This window comes from Aethalodelphis obliquidens, unplaced genomic scaffold (assembly GCF_003676395.1).
Source record: "Aethalodelphis obliquidens isolate GAN/ISIS:26980383/991018 unplaced genomic scaffold, ASM367639v1 scaffold30, whole genome shotgun sequence".
Lineage (NCBI taxonomy): Eukaryota > Metazoa > Chordata > Mammalia > Artiodactyla > Delphinidae > Aethalodelphis > Aethalodelphis obliquidens.
Window position 1 is genome coordinate 20,290,818 of NW_020837974.1, and position 17,207 is coordinate 20,308,024.

The 17,207-nt window shown below is 44.0% G+C and overlaps 2 protein-coding genes across 5 annotated transcripts in view; both read left to right on the forward strand.

Moving 5' to 3' along the window:
• The window catches only part of GGA2 (golgi associated, gamma adaptin ear containing, ARF binding protein 2), a 30,651-nt gene extending 28,892 nt beyond the window's left edge, over positions 1 to 1,759 (forward strand). For all 3 annotated transcript variants that reach the window (XM_027126637.1, XM_027126639.1, XM_027126638.1), the window contains one exon: positions 79 to 1,759. In XM_027126637.1, coding sequence (XP_026982438.1) covers positions 79 to 189 — 111 coding nt within the window. In that variant the 3' untranslated portion in view covers positions 190 to 1,759. The remainder of the gene's footprint in view (positions 1 to 78) is intronic.
• Positions 1,760 to 11,324: 9,565 nt separating this feature from the next.
• COG7 (component of oligomeric golgi complex 7) overlaps positions 11,325 to 17,207 on the forward strand; it is an 82,919-nt gene continuing 77,036 nt past the window's right edge. The window contains exon 1 of one of the 2 annotated variants that reach the window (XM_027126657.1): positions 11,325 to 11,698. In XM_027126657.1, the coding sequence (XP_026982458.1) occupies positions 11,530 to 11,698 (169 nt within the window). In that variant the 5' untranslated portion in view covers positions 11,325 to 11,529. The remainder of the gene's footprint in view (positions 11,699 to 17,207) is intronic. The other variant, XM_027126658.1, reaches the window with a different exon arrangement.

The following is a 17,207-nucleotide window of genomic DNA, read 5'->3' on the forward strand; positions in this document are numbered from 1 at the left end:
GGGTGGGTAAAGGCTTTTACTCTGGGCCTGTCTCTGTGTTCACTCCCCACTAATATAACATCTTTTATCTTTGCTCAGGAGCCCATCCGGTTACGGTATAAGCTGACATTCAACCAGGGTGGACAGCCTTTCAGCGAAGTAGGAGAAGTGAAAGACTTTCCAGACCTGGCAGTCTTGGGTGCAGCCTAACTCCTCACTGGACAGACCCTGCCATTCAAGCTTAGGCCAGTGTTACTTTTGCTGTCTAGATAGGACTAATCACAGTGATGTAGTGCAGAGTGCCAAGAGTTCTATCCTGACATCAGGCTCTGGATGCCAACCTCTGACTTATTCTGCAGATATTGTGTGTGTGTGTGTGTGTGTGTGTGTGTGTGTGTGTGTGTGTGGCCCGGGGGCTGAGGGGCAGGGATGTGGGCGGTGTGGGAAATGCTAAAGCATTTCTGATAACCATCTGCTACGATCATATCTGGTTTTGCATGTTGGTGGACACTGATGTCCCTGCCTCAAGTTGGAGGTTTTATAAGCCAAAGTTGTTGTTGTTGTTTTCCATGTATTATTATCTTTTCATTCATCACTCTGTGCCTTGTCAGCCTTTGAAAGACTTGGTTGCTCCCAGGCTGCTGTTCTCAGGGACCTTTAAAGGGACCTGGTTGGTCTTGGGGCAGAGTGTCTTCTGGGACACTCTCTTCCAAGAAAGACCTTGTCTCCATTTCCATTAGCGAATGCTGCTTGCATGTGTTCAGGAAGATCTTCTAAATGGAATGCTTGTTGCACTGTGTTCTAGGCGAGGGGCTGCCACTAGACCAGAGGACCGCGCTTGGTGGGCCAATCATGTCCTTCACCACTGTGCCTTAGAATTGCCCATAGATGGACCCTTCAGGGCAGAGGGGAAAGCAGATCCCAGGCCTTATTCAGGCCTCAGGTTCCATGGGTCGGGCAGCCTGTCTGGACCCTTCCTCAGGACCCTCATCTCCATCCTCATCCTCTTTCACCACAAGCATTTACCCAGAGCTCTTTGATTGTGACACCATGCCAGTCGTTGTAAATCATAACTAACAGGTTCGCCCTGGCCTGTTGACTTCACAATCCAGGATGAAGAACTGTGATGCAAATGAGATACGAAGTGAGTTTAGCAATGAAAAGTGATGACTAAATACAGAAAGTCATTGAATAAATACCCGTGTAGCAAATACGCTTTGTGGAGTTTTGAGTAAGTAGGAGATGCAAAGCCTGTTGCATTTAGAGATAATAGGCTTGAAGGGATCATTCATCTGTTGAAGTAAGGAAGACTTCCTGAGGGATGTGGAACCTTAAGAACTGCTTCAGTGAAGAGAAGCCCTGAGGATCTGAATGAAGCTGGAAGAGAGGTGGATTCTTGTTACAGTCATGGTGTGAAGGAAGAATTCAGGCCTGCAGTCAGTTAATACTGAGCACCTACAATGTGCTAGGCATGTGTGCATGTTTTACAAGTCTTGCTTGGCCTGATGGATGGGTGAAGAGAGCTGAGCCTGGCTGAGATGGCCTGATGAAGGATGCAAGATCCAAGCAGCTCACCTGTCTGGGTAGGATTCTGCCTCAGAAACTGCAAGGCTCTGTTTGGGGCTCTTTGTCACAGGATCTGGTACTCTACAGTCTGATCTTTTACCTGCTACATATAGTTGGAAATGTGCCAGCACTATGGTGGGGATGAGAGCTGTAAAAAATCAAGGTATGTCACTTTTAAAGCAAATGTGAAAACTCATAAAACAGATAAATGATGGGGTGACTTCTTCATTTGGCATAACTCATAAGGTTCATTTTAATCTAAAATTTTGTGTTCAAATATTCTATATAGCTTTTATAGGCTCTAGCTGTTTCATAAAGTCTCCTAGAGGAGCCCATCATAAAGACGATGCCTGCCTAGGACTTCCCTCAAAAATGGGTGAATGAGGGCTTCCCTGGAGAGTCTGCCTGCCGATGCAGGGGACACGGGTTCGTGCCCCGGTCCGGGAAGATCCCACATGCCGCGGAGCGGCTGGGCCCGTGAGCCATGGCGGCTGGGCCTGCGCGTCCGGGGCCTGTGCCCCGCAAGGGGAGAGGCAAAAACAGGAAGGGCCCCGCGAACCAAAAAAAAAAAAAAAAAAAAAAAAAAAAAGGGTGAATGAGACCTACACATGAAAAAACCTTTATCACGTAGTTAAAAGGTAGACTCACTGCGTGTGAACGTTCTTCTGTCTTCTGGGAGACAGACTCCCAGCGGTGCTCTGCTTAGATAGAGTTGGACAAGGGTAAGGGGGTAGGGAGGTGGGTGTCCTGAAAGTGGCCCTGGTTTATGTTATCAGTGCCTTCTAATTATGAAGTTCAGCGACCACTTAAGAAGAACCAACCCGTATCTTTTATTCACTCAGCAAGTTGTTGTTGACTAGCTACTGTGAGCCGAGCACTGCTGTAGGCACTGCAGATACAGCAGTGATAGAAGGTCCCTGCCCTCGTGGGTCTTCTGATGGGGAGAGACAAATCCATAATGTGTCTGTTGGAGAGTTGGCACTGACCATCCAGTATTTTCCCCTATCCTGAACTCTTCCTTCTGGGATCCTGCTCATCCCTATTTCTTGACCTACCTCTGACTGTTCTTTTCCCTCTGTCCCTTAAATGTGTTTCCATAGTGTTTAGTCCTTAGGACTTTTCTAGGCATTCTGGGCAGTTAACTACTAGATGGGTGGTAGACCTGTATCTCAGGCTTCCACCTCCTTGCTGACATCAGGTCCATATTTTAAGCCGTCTAATGGATATCTATCTGGAGGTTCCACTGTTGCCTCCAAGTGCTTAGAATGGAACACAGCCACTTCTCTCATTCTCTCTCTGTTCTTTTATTTGAAAGCACCTATCCAAGCCTTCATAGGTCCTTGATTCTTGCTTCATCTCCATCCCCCTCAATACTTTTGTCTCATCTAGTCTATTTCTAAATAGTATCACATCTTGCATTCACATTGTCACTGTCCTGGTTTTGCTTTTTTTTTTGGATGGTGCCGTAGCCTGCCTCTCAGTTCTCCTCTGAGCCATTATACTTGCAACATACCTGGGCACTTGACCCCTGCTGAAAAACTGAATGGCTTCTTAATGCCCTAAAAGCCTTTGCAGCCAAATTCAAGTTGTTTACCCTGGCGTTCGGTGCCCTTCTGTAACTTTGTTTGCTCCTTACCCTTCTGGCGTCATCTGTCAAGAATAGAGGACACTTTGCCAAAGCCACAAGAAAGTCCCTTCATGTTTTGATAATACCACGTTTTCTCGTATCTCTTTGACTACACCTGTAATTGACTCCTTTTGTGTCTTCAGTGATTTAAGATTGGGCTAAAATGCTGCTCTATCTGTGAGCCACTCGTTGAGAGTAGATGAGCTGTGGATTTAGTAGCGTTGAAAAAAGGATAAATAATGACCCAAAACATGAATATTACCCATTAAAAATAAAGTAGTGTAAATTGAGAGATCAGAAATGAAAGGTTAAAAGTAAAGGTGATGTTCTCATACAAATAGTGTTTAGTACAGTGTTCATAAATCACAAATTCTTAGAATATATCTAATATAGAAGGTGCTTACCCAGGCCCAAAATATAAAATTCTACAAACTAGTGTGTTTGTTTTAAACTAAGAAGAAAACAATAGAGTGCTAGCCATAGTTTGTTTCATATTTTTTTTAAGCAGTAACAGCCTGACCTCTTTCATCTGGAGAGAGACGGAGTCAAGTAGATAAGCAGGAAGTATCCTCAGAGAAGATAAGGCCAAGGTCCAGAGATCTCATCACACATTTAATGTAAGCTGAAATGGAAAAACTCCAGGCCTTTAGTTCCCTTGCCCAATGCATTCCCAGCTATACCATGTTCGTTCTGAGAAAGCTTGCATCTAAAAATGTGTACACATTCTGCTCCTTTGACTTTTATTCTTGAACACTTACTTTATCCCACAGCTAGAGGTACTACTATGATTTTAAAAGCTGAAAAACATTGCAGTGTTACAGGCTCCAGATACATAGGCTTTTAAAGTTTGAGGTCTTCTGAAGCCCCAACAGTTTGAAGTAATTAAATCAACCCTTACTTGTAATTCCATTCTTTAGCTTCACGTACTACCTCTAGCCATGTGACCTGAGACAAGTAATTTGTCCTCTTCCGCTTCCTTCCCTGTGAAGTGCATAATAGGATTGTTTTGAGAAGTGAGTTAATAAATGTGAAGTGACTCCAGTACTTCATAGGACTAAGCTAAGACTCATATTTCATTTACTGTTTGCTTGTCCACCTGGCTTCCAATACATGAACAGACTTGACTTACCCATAACTTTTTTGGCCGTGCCGTGAGGCTTGTGGGATTTTAGTTCCCCGACCAGGGATCGAACCGGACCCTCGACCCCTGCAGTGGAAGCGCGGAGTCTTCACCACTGGACCGCCAGGGAAGTCCCTATGACTATTTGAAGTTTACCTCATGAAATCAAGCAAATATTTTAATTTTGGCAAGGTTCAAATTAATACTGAGATGCAGTAAATGTCAAGGATAGAAAGGTAACAAAACTTTGGAAACCTTACGCATAAGTCTAGTCAAAAGCAGAAATCCATAACAATATACTTAGAAACTAATCAACACTTCCTATAAAACATTCAGTTAAATTTTGTAAACAAGACTATGTAATTCTAAAATTCATAACCCTATCACCAAAATCTGAAGCAGATACCTTTTAGTCTATTCTTGTTTTTGAATGCATAGGTAAAATATTAACTTTAAAGCTAGTGGCAGGACTTCCCTGGCGGTCCAGTGGTGAAGACTCCGCGCTTCCACTGCAGGGGGCACGGGTTCGATCCCTGGTTGGGGAACTAAGATGCTGCAAGCCACGTGGCGTGGCTAAAATAAATAAAGCTAGTGGCGTATTGAAAGAATACACTGTGGAAAGCCTTTGGGAATGCAGTCGGCCACATTAATAGCTCAAATGGACAATTTGATCATCTCAATAGATGTAGAAAAGGCATTTTCTCTCATTCGTTGTTTATTCCTAATAGAATCAAACAACCAGCATGATGTTTAATAAGGAAATGACAACAGTGGCTTAAACACAAAGGTTTATTTTCTTATTCAAAAGAAAGCCAGAAATAGTCCCAAACCATTTGTGGTGTCAACGGAAAAAAAATGCACAACTTAAAAGTTGAGAATTTTATTTGGCAGACCTACTGAGAATTGTAGCCAGCGATACAGCCACTCATAGCTCTGAGGGACTGTTCCAAAAAGGTAAGGGAAGTGCCAGGATATATAGGCGTTTTTGTTGGGGAAAAAACAACACTCTCCCCCATGTGTTTAAACATCAAAAAATTACTTTTAATCACAAAAACAGACATCTCAAGTTAATGATTTTAGTGCTTTTCTATGTATGGGAAAGAGCAAGAGCCCGGACTCTGAAATCATTACTTTGATGCGCGTCTTAACTATCTAGGGCCAGTATCTTGTTTTTTTCCATTCTGATTCCCCTCAGAGTATACCACAGGGGCAGCTGCCATGGTTGATGGCTTTATGGCTGCAACATCCTTTGTTTACGGAAGGGGCAAGCGACATTCTTGGGCCCTAAGTCAGCACCCAAGGATGTGCTCCTCAACATTATGTTACAAGCTTTAACTGCTGACTGTTCTAGGCAACAGGAAGGGAGTGGGGGAGCCAGGAATAGAGGAAAACTGCTGACGTTCTTAAGGTTTCCTGGAAATTTTATGTGATATTTGCATTCACATCTTATTGGCTATTTAGTAGCATGGCCACTCCAAGGTGCAAAGAAGGCTAAGAAATTGTCATATTTGCATACAATGCCACACACTTGGCTAAGGAAGAAGGGGAGATTGGATATTGTAACAATTTATCCATTTACCATAAGACACTATGGCCATCTGTTCTACTGTTTAAAACCAAACAACTCAGGTATTTGTATGTACATATGACTGTTTATATTTGGGTCGTAGAATTACAGATTTGTTTTCTTCAGAATTTATCTGAATTTTCTAAAGTTTCTAAACTGAAAAGGCATTATTTTTAATTCTCAGTGTTAGTTTTTCAAAACTAAAACAACAAAAGGTGGAAATTCTTCCCACCAACCGATTACCCTCCTAGGAGACAATATTACTAGTTCCTCATCTGTCCTTGGAGATATTCTAGGCATTTTTAAACAAATGAACTGTTCCACACTTTGCTTTTTTTTTTAATGTAATAATATAGATGACTTGGCGATAATGCCATTATCAGTATGAACTGTGTAATAAAAAAGAACAGCCCCTGCTTTCCTCTCTTCTGACAGCAGATGGTATCAATCACTTATATGCTGAAAGTGCTTTGTATTAAAACTGGCACATGAAGTTGCTGATAGTTTCCATGCATCTCCAGCCTCTCACTTCCACTGGCTCCATTCCTGTGGGCCCAAGCCTGCTTGAGTCTTCCCTGCAACCCTCCCCCTTCCTCCTGCCTTGTTTCTGGTAGCCCTGCATGGTAGAGTGAAACAAGCATGGGTTTTGGGGTCAGGTTAAGTTTCTAGTTTTCTTGCCACCTTGTGCAAGTCACTTAACTCGGCCTTGGTTTTTATATTCTTAAATGGTAAAAATGTTAAAAATATACTTCATAGGTTTTGGTCCTCACCAAGGATGAGGTCACCAAGATACCAGACATGATAGGTACTCTTTAAATATAGGTGCTATTATTTCTCCTCAAATTGCCTCATCTGAGATTTCTCTTTTTTAATTTACTACCTTAACTTGTGGTGACTTCCATTTCGTCACTATGTTCATTTCAAAACCTCTCCTGCTCTCATGGAAACCAGCGAAATTTTGCTAAGGATACTAATAACCTAATATTTGCAGAGACAGCAAAAAGGGTTGCATTTGATAAAATCTGACCATCCTCTCTATATTTGTAAGATTAGGGTCAACTTCAGGAAATGGAAAAAGCTCAAGGTAACAGTGGCTTAAAAGATACTTATTTCACTGTATTAGCTTCCTGGCATTCCTGAGCAAAGCTGGGTGACTTAACAGAAATTTATCGTCTGGCAGTTCTGGAGGCTAGAAGTCTGAAATCAGGGCCATGCTCACTCTGAAACCTGCAGGAGAATCCTGGTGATCTGCGACAGTCTTTAGCGTTCCTTGGCTTTTAGCTGCATCACTCGTCTCCGCCTTCATTGTCATGTGGCGTTCTTCCTGTGTGTGTCACCCATGACCATCTTGTAAGGATACTGATCATATTGGATTAGGGGCTCACGCTACTTCCGTAAGATCTCAACTAGTTTCATCTGCAATGATGCTATTGCCAAATAAGGTCACATTCTGAGGGACTAGGGTTAGGATTTGTATCTTTTCTGGGGTGTCAGCGGGTAGAGACACAGTTAAACCCACAACACTCTCAAGAACCCCAGAGGTAGTGAAACTAGGACTGGTGTGCAGTCCATGGTCAGGCACCTAGATGCCGTCAATCTGTTGCCCTGCCGTGAGTGACTTAATTCCTAAAAACACTTCATGGTTCAAGATGACAGTTATAATTCTAGCCATCACGTTCACATTCCAGCCAGCAGGAAAGGAGAGTAGTGTATACGCCATTCTTTAAAGAACATCTCCTTGAAGTCCCACATAAAAGTTCTGCTCACGTTCCAGTGGCCAGTACTTAGTCACATGGACACACTTAACTTTTTTTTTTGTTTTTTTTTTTACAGCTAATTTTTAACTTATTCATTTACTTATTTAATTTTAACTTTATATTGGAGTATATTTGGTTTACAATGTTGTGTTTCAGGTGTATAGCAAAGTGATTCAGTTATACATATACATATATCCATTCTTTTTCAGATTCTTTTTCCATATTGGTTATTACAGAATACTGAGTAGAGTTCCCTGTGCTATATAGTAGGTCCTTGTTGATTATTTTTTATACAGTAGTGTGTATGTGTTATTTTTTTTGGACACACTTAACTTTAAAGAATGCTGGGAGATGTCTTTGTCTTGAGAGGCTATGGACCCGCTGGGGAGAACAGAATAGAATCAGGAGATATCTAGCAGTGTCCGCCACACACTCCTGATGCTTTCCTGTCCCATGGCTTTCTGATACTCTTCTGATTCTTCCCCCAGTTCTTCCTCCCACCCTAAACTTCCAAATATAGGCATGCTGCTAAAGGCTTTTTCGTTAACCTTCATTGCTACTCTACTACATCTCCCTGAAGTACAAATCTGACCCTACTACTTCAACCTTTTGATCATTTCATTGGATTAAGTAAAACCAATTTCCCTAGCATTCAAGGTTCTCCATAGTATAGCCTCATCCAGTCTTGGCCTCATCTGAATCTCATTTTCCCTTCCTGGAAAATAAAAATAATATCCGCCTTGACTCCAAAGGCTGTGAGGATTAAAATGGAAGTGTAAGGGAAAGCAAGTTTAATCTGTAAAGGTCTGTAAACATGTAAGGAATCTAGTGCTCTGTTCCTTCACATGGATGGATGGGTCCTGTGCTGTAGCCAGTCTGGACTCTTCCCTGACCTATGAATCTGTCTAGTAGAAATGGAGAGGCTTCCACACATCTTATCTCAGGAGGAAGACACAGTCTCTTCTGGTAAACTTGGTTTATGCCAATGATCCAGACATGCAGCTGCAACCTGATTCTGATCACTGGGCATTTTTCTGATATCCTGTTATTTTTCACCTGTTTCTTTCTGTTGAGTGCTCTGCTTATGGGACAGACTCACCTGCTAGACAACAATATTATATACCTTTGGCAGGGGCTATTGAGGTATGTACCATGTTATGATGTGCTGGCACACCTCCCTATACATGGGGTAGCAAGGAAATGTATTAACCAAATTTAAGAACCCAGAGGCAGTGAGTCTAGGGCTGGTATGACAGTCCCAGATCTTTCAGTGTCCTCTCTTTCCACTTCCAACAGCCGTTCCTACCAACCTGTCCATAAGAGTTCCTCATGGGCAGGTGTGGTAAGAAGCAAAACTTTTCCACATGAAGCCCGTCTGGGTGACCTGGACAAGCATTACGCCCATTTAGGGAAGGGTGACTCAGTTTTGGCAAGTCTCAAAAAGTGTGGGCTCAGAGGCAGAACTTTTGGCTATGGCCCAGTAAGGAAATTTGCAAGCCCTGTCTCCAAAAAGGCTAGCTATAAAGCTAGACAAATTTGACAAAAATAACCATTTCAGTGCTACAGAAATCAAAGTAGATAGCAATCTGAGAAGTGTTTATGCTTGAAAAGCCACTGAAGTTTGGGTAAACAACATTTGCAGTTTCTGTCATTCTTCCCTGGGGCTGCATCCAGCCTCTCCCTTGCACCAACTCTGTAGGATTGATATCTTCTTTGAAATGATGTTAGCAGAAGTGACGGTTGCTGTGGTGGGCAAGTGGGGAGGGCCAGCACTTCCACTAGTTTGATGTTATGGTCATCATTAGAAAAAGCATGTATCTTGATGAAGATGTGCACATGTACATCAGGGACCAGAGAGAGCCCAAGCTAACCACACAATCCCAGCTGACACTGAGGCTGCACTCACATGCTGAGAAAACAAAGGGGCACAGTGGAAAGGAAAAGCTGGGACCAACTTGAAAGTGACCTGATATTTTGAATGTGCTCCCTTACCCACACACAGATCCACTGACAGGACAGAAGCCCTACTAGCTCAAAAAATTTGGTACAACTGTAGTCTGATCATTAACTGCCTTTCAGCTATGTAGACACAGGAAGTCAGATTTTAAAATAAAAACAAAAAAAAAAATAGAGCCATCAGACGCTACACACCATAGGGGAGAAATTTCATGAGTTTATCTCAGGCAAGCTACTAAACAAGCAAACAAAAACAGGAACAATCTTTGGGGAGTCCAGAATCTAGAGTTGCTACAATATATTATCTAAAATACCTAGTTGTCAATAAAAAATTATGAGATGTGCAAAGAAACAGGAAGGAAAGATCCATACTGAGGGAAAAAGTGGTAAATAGAAACTCAGTCTTCAGACAATGGATTTAACTATCAGCATTCAAAGTAGCTAATATAAATATGTTCAAAGAACCAAAGCAAACCATGTTTAAGGAATTATAGGATGATTCTCAATAGCAAGGCAGTATAAAAAAGAAATGGAAATTCTGGAATTGAAAAGTACATAAATTGAGATGAGGAATTCACTAGAGCCTCTCAACAAAAGATTTGGGATGGCAGAAGAAAAAGTCAGTGAACCTGAAGATAGGTCAGTAGAAATTATCCAATCTGAAAAACAGAAAAAAGAAAAATAGAGCTGCAGAGATATGTGAGACACCATCAGGTGTCATACACATAATGGGAGTCCCAAAAGGACAACCGAGAGAAAGGGACAGGAAAGTTATTTGAAGAAATAATATCCAAAACCTTCCCAAACTTGCTGAAAAACAATCTGCACATCCATAAAACTCAACAACCTTCAAGTAGGATAAACACAAAGAAACCCATACATAGACACATTAGAGCCAAACTTAAAAACCAAAGCCGAAGATATTGAAAGCTGTAAGAGAGAAATGACATACAATAGGTTCATAATAGATTAACAGCTGACTTACTTCTTATTGGAAATAATAGAGTTCAGAAGGCAGTGGGATGACATATTCAATGATCTGAATATGAAAAGAATTCTATTTCCAGCAGAACTGTTCAAAAATGAAGGCATGGGCTTCCCTGGTGGCGCAGTGGTTAAGAAGCCGCTTGCCAATGCAGTGGTTAAGAAGCCGCTTGCCAATACACGGGTTCGAGCCCCTGTTCGGGAAGCCCGTGCACCCCCAACTACTGAGCCTGTGCTCTTGAGCCCGTGAGCCACAACTACTGAAGCCCGCGCGCCTAGAGCCCACGCTCTGCAACAGGGGAAGCCACCGTGATGAGACGCCCACGCACCACAACGAAGAGTAGCCCCCGCTCGGGCAACTAGAGAAAGCCCGCGTAGCAGCAATGAAGACCCAAAGCAGCCAAAAATAAAATAAAATAAATGAATTTATTAAAAAAAAAAAAAAGAGCTCAGGCTCCAGTAGCAGGCTTGGCTGAGTTCAGCTCCCACAGCGCTACCTTCTAGCTACGTGACATTGAACCACTTGCTTAACTGCCTCAGTTCTTCCTCTTTAAGTTGGGGGAGGATAACAGCACTCATAGGACTGTGAGTATTAAGTGCGCTCATACAAGTAAGGTCTCTAGCGTAAGCACATATTTAAGTGCCCAAAAGTCACTTAAGTTAGCAGAGCAAGAGGGACGCCCACACCCTCTGGCCGCCAGCCCGCCACGCTTCCCGGAAAGCAGGCAGTCACTATAGTAACGACCCCCTACTTCCGGAAGAAGTACGGCGTGCGGCGAGGGTCAATCCCAGCCGTATACATCAGCGAGCTGACTGAGAGGCAGTGGAGAGGCTAGTTGGCGGCGCCGTCAATCCCAGCCCGCCGCCTCACAGACCCGCGTGGGTGCTCTCGCAGGGCCGCTTGCTTCTGCAGCCTCGCGGACGCCCAAAGCCAGCCCTTCAGGCCTGGACGCTGGGGTGCGGCGGTGCAGCCATGGACTTCTCCAAGTTCCTTGCCGAAGACTTCGACGTGAAGGAGTGGATCAACGCGGCCTTCAGGGCTGGCCCCAAGGAGGTGGCGGCCGGGAAGGCGGACAGCCACGCGGCCACCCTGGTGATGAAGCTGCAGCTGTTCATCCAGGAGGTGAACCACGCCGTTGAGGGTAAGCGGCCGGGCAGGGCTCCCAGACGGGCCCGGGGTCCCCGGGGTTGCACGTAGTGGGCCGTAAACGTCGGCGCCTCCCACGGAGAGCGAGCGAGCCCTGCTCCGGTTCTCCCGCAGTGCTTACCGGGATATCCAGGAGGAGGTCTCAGCCCGCTACTCCTCTCTCTCTGCAACACTTGCGGACTTGGGATCTTGGTTTTCCACCTCTGGCGGTGCTGTCAAGTTTCCTTTTAAAACTTAAAAGAGTGAATTTTAAGAATATTAAATAATAGTCAGCTGATCCTTACATTTGGCAAAAAAACATATAGAAGGTGTATAGGAATGACAAATCTGGGAAACATTGTTTTAAAGGATTTAAAAAAATTATTTTATTGAAGTATAGTTGATTTACAATGTTGTGTTAATTTCTACTGTACAGCAAAGTGATTCAGTTTTATATATATCTATATTTATATCTATATATACACATTCTTTTTCATATTCTTTTCCATTATGGTTCATCACAGGATCTTGAATATGGTTCCCTGTGCTATACAGTAGGACCTTGTTGTTTATCCATCCTGTATATAATAGTTTGCATCTGCTAATCCCAAACTCCCAATCCAACCCTCCCCACCGCCCCTGTTTTAGTGGATCTTTATGTCAGTGGGAAGATGGGCTGTCCTGACGGAAGACTTTTAAGTATCGAATTCACTAACCAGAATAGTGAATTATAAAAAATAACACACCAGAACCATTTCATTAACTCCTCGACCTGGTTTTCATTCACTGTATGTTTATTCAGTGCATACTGCAGCCAGTCTCTCTGCTCGGCTCTGTGGGAAAGAGGCTCAGACTGCCCACACTGGGAGCTTATGGTCCTGTAAATAGAACTTTGTTTTATAGATGTGTCCACTGTTTAAGAAAAGGTGGAGGTGGGGGGACGCTTTATGTCACTGCAGATTCTTTATTGTATTTTGCATCTTTTAGTAATTATTGAACATCTACTATGCACCTGCCAAGAAATGAGTGCTGGGGATGAAACGTTTACCTTTCTAGAGCTTGCTGCCCTGTGGGGAGCATACGTGAACTCTTTAATTTCAGTGAAGGGTGGCTTTACTGAGAGTAGAACCGGAAGCTGAGAGCTGGATGAAGGAAGCAATTATCTCTTGTCTGGGAGAATCATAAAGGGCTTTTCCCTGTGTTAGGCCTTGAAGGAAGACCTCACAGGGCCAAAATGGGGAGGACACTAATAATAATATAATCGCAAATATCTGAGTCCTTGGTATACATCAGGCACTGTTTTAAGTACTTTATATGCATTAACTAAGTGGTTCTCAACAGGGGTGGTGGGACTTCCCTGGTCCGCCTGCCAATGCAAGGGACACGGGTTCAATCCCTGGTCCGGGAAGATCCCACATGCCGCAGAGCAACTAAGCCCGTGCACCACAACTACTGAGCCTGCGCTCTGGAGCCCGTGAGCCACAATTACTGAGCCCGCGTGCCTAGAGCCCGTGCTCTGTAACAAGAGAAGCCACCGCCTTGAGAAACCCATGCACTGCAACGAAGAGTAGCCCCCGCTCGCCAAAACTAGAGAAGGCCCGCATGCAGCAACAAAGACCCAAAGCAGCCAAGAAAAACAAAAACAAAAAATCTACCTTCCAGTGCACAGGACGCAGGCTCGATCCCTGGTCGGGGAGCTAAGATCCCACATGCTGTGGGGCAACTAAGCCCGCACACTGCAATTACTGAGCTCGCGCGCCTCAATGAGAGAGCCTGTGTGCTGCAAACTACAGAGCCCACGCGCTCGGGAGCCCATGCACCACAACTAGAGAGAGAAAACCCACACGCCACAACTAGAGGGAAGCCCGCACCGCAACAAAATATCCCACACACCTCAACGAAGAAGACCCCAGTGCTGCAACTAAGACCTGATGCAGCCAAAAAAATTTTTTAAATAAGTAAATAAATAAATAATCCCTGCATGATCTGGCTCCTGCCAACGCCTCCAACCTAAGAATAGATCTTGTTCAACATTGTATCTCCAGACCCTGGAAAACAGTTTGTGCCCAATAAATATCCACTGACTGAATAAATGAACAAATCAATCCTCCTATTAGAGTTCCTCAGCAACTCCTGTTTGAGCCTCTGCAATAACTTCTCTTCACTGCAGACTTGGGACGTTGTTTCATCGTCCATAAAAATAAAGCTTTAAACCTCTGAAGGCTTCTCACTGCCCACGGGATGAAATCCAAACCTTCAGGATGGGCAAAGCACCTTTCACAGTTTGATCCTAATCTACTTTTCTACCTTACCTCCAGCAGAAGTTCCCCCCATGAAAGTGCAATCCTTCAATAATAATAACACTAATGACTAATATAAATTGATGTTATTGATGAAACTCTGTTTGAACTTCCCGCCTTTCTCTGGACTGGTTAGGCCTTTTTATACCCACATGCCTCTGCATGTTCCCTCTCCCTTTAATACCAGAGAGGCAGTAAAGTATAATGGATAACAGCCTGGGATCTGGAACCAGTTACCTGGATTCAAATCCAGGCTCCGCATTCATTAGCAACATGATGCTGGGCAAGTTACTGGCCTCAGCCGCAGTTTCTACAGCTATAAAGTGGGAATAATAACTATGCCTAACTCTAAGGATTACTGTCATTTTAAAATTAGATAATCATGCCAAGGGGAGGGGAAACTATTAACAGTTTGGCCAGGACACTTCTTCATTGCTCAGGACTCTCCCAAGCACTGCAGGACATTAAGCATTGTTGGGTCATTTCCACTAAATGTCCTACCATAGCAGCAACTAAAAAATTCCTACCAACTTCCAAATATTGGGGGGATGCAGAGGTGGCATTTACCACCCCTGTTTTCTTTGTTTTTTTTTTAAATTTTATAAATTTATTTATTTATTTTTGGCTGCATTGGGTCCTTGTTGCTGCGCGCAGGCTTTCTCTAGTTGTGGCGAGCAGGGGCTACTCTTCGTTGCAGTGCGTGGGCTTCTCATTGCGGTGGCTTCTCTCGTTGTGGAGCACGGGCTCTAGGCGCGGAGCATGGGCTCTAGGTGCACAGGCTTCAGTAGTTGTGGCACACGGGCTCGGTAGTTGTGGCTTGCGGGCTCTAGAGCGCAGGCTCAGTAGCTGTGGCGCACGGGCTTAGTTGCTCCGCGGCATGTGGGATCTTCCCGGACCAGGGCTCGAACCCATGTCCCCTGCATTGGCAGGTGGATTCTTAAACACTGTGCCACCAGGGAAGTCCCTCTTTGGTTTGTTTGTTTGGTTTTTTTTTTGGCCGCACTGCACAGCATGCAGGATCTTAGTTCCCCGACCAGGGATCAAACCTGCGCCCCCTGCAGTGGAAGCACAGATTCTTTTTAAAAAAATTTTTTTTAATTCTTTTTTTTTTTTTTTTTGGAATGCGGGGATTTTTTTTCAATTTTTTTTTTTTTTAGTTCTTTTATTTATTTTTAATTAATTTATTTTATTTTTTTTGGCTATGTTCGGTCTTCGTTGCTGTGTGCGGGCTTTCTCTAGTTGTGGCATGTGGGGGCTACTCTTCGTTGTGGTGCGCGGGTGTCTCATTATGGTGGCTTCTCTTGTTGCAGAGCACAGGCTCTATGCTCATGAGCTTCAGTAGTTGTGGCACACAGCCTCAGTAGTTGTGGCTTGCAGGCTCAGTAGATGAGGTGCACAGGCTTAGTTGCTCCGCGGCATGTGGGATCTTCCCGGACCAGGGCTCGAACCCGTGTTCCCTGCATCGGTAGGCAGATTCTTAACCACTGCGCCACCAGGGAAGTCCCCATGCAGGGATTTTAATGTCACATTAAAGAGTTTTGATTTGGTTTAAAATTAGTGTAATGGGAAGGTACTGGAGGATTTTTAAGCAGGGGAATGAGATGGTTTGATTTATGTCCCCATTCAGGAGACTATGGCTGTAGTCCAGAAGAGAGGTGACAGTGGCTTCGTCTGAGGTTATAGCATTAGAGATGGTGAGAAATGGGTAGCTTTAAGGTATTTTTTAGGAGGAAGAAAGGGGAGAACTTGCTGATGGATTGGAATGAGGGATGAAAGGGGAAGAAAATCAAGAATGATGGTAGATTCTTGAACTGAGCAACTGGATGGAGGTGCCAAGTGTTCAGCAATGTTGAGAGAATTTGTAGTAAACATTCATAACCCACTACCTAGATTCTACAATGAGCAGTGTGCTGTTCTCGCTTTATCACAATTCTGTCCATCCCTCTCTCCATCCATTCGTCCATCTTATTTTTGATTTTGAAATAAATCAGTATTTCATAGTAAGTTAGACATCAGTACACTTCACCCCTAGACATTTCAGTTGGAACCCTAAAAATTACAGAGTTCAATACTTGTTTACGTCTCTTTTTTTTACTAGATAAAATTTACATAAGGTGAAATGGAGGGACCTTATCTGATAAGTTTGGGTTTTGACAGATGTATACGCTAGTGTAGCTCAAGCCCCATCAAGATGTAGAATGTTACCATCGCTTCGGGAGGAGCCCCAGTCCCCTTTCACAGGGAGATTTGGCCCTGACCCTCCCAGAGGCAACCACTGGAGGTGAGACTTTGTTTGTTTTGATTTTTTTTGGCCACACTGCAAGGCTTGTGGTGTCTTAGTTCCCCAACTGGGGATCGAACCCAAGCCCTCTGCAGTGGAAGTGCGGAGTTCTAACCACTGGACCGCCAGGGAATTCCCAGGAGGTGATAGTTTTAAAATGGATACTAGAAAGAATTAAATTTGTGTGTGGGCATGCTGTGGAGAGGGAAGAAGAGGTTCAGCCAGACATGAAGAGTGACTCTGAGGTTCCGCAGGCAGGGGGCCAGGCTGGGACCATGACAGTGCTGTAAAAATCAGCGCTGTAGAAATCACTGTTCCCTGGTGGCACAGTGGTTAAGAATTCGCCTGCCAATGCAGGGGACAGGGGTTCAAGCCCTGGTCCGGGAAGATCCCACGTGCCACGGAGCAACTAAGCCCGTGCGCCACAACTACTGAAACCCGTGCACCTAGAGCCTGTGCTCCACAGCAAGAGAAGCCACTGCGATGAGAAACCTGTGCACTGCAACGAAGAGTAGCCCCAGCTCGCCGCAACTAGAGAAAGCCCGCGTGCAGCAACAAAGACCCAACTCAGCCAAAAATAAAATTAAATTTAAAAAAAAATCAGTGAAGTCTCTGTGCCTCGAAGAACTCTTTGTTCTGCCTTTGTTTTCTTAAAACTTTACTTAAGGTCAGTGCTGGAGACAGATTGTTATTTTATGGCAGAGCTGGATGAACAGGTTCCTGAAGCACGTCTTCAAGATGTTAAGGTTCCGTTCAATGCACTGGTGGAGCAGAAGGCTCTGGACTTCTTTGGTTGATTCCCCAGCGAATTGCTATTTAAAGGGCTAAAGGGTTATGCTGTTAACCCTCCTGTTTCCAGATAACACATCATGGTCTGCAAGAATTTTCAGATTTTATTCTACACTTGGGATACCTGTTAAAAAAAATGCAGGTTCCTTGATCTT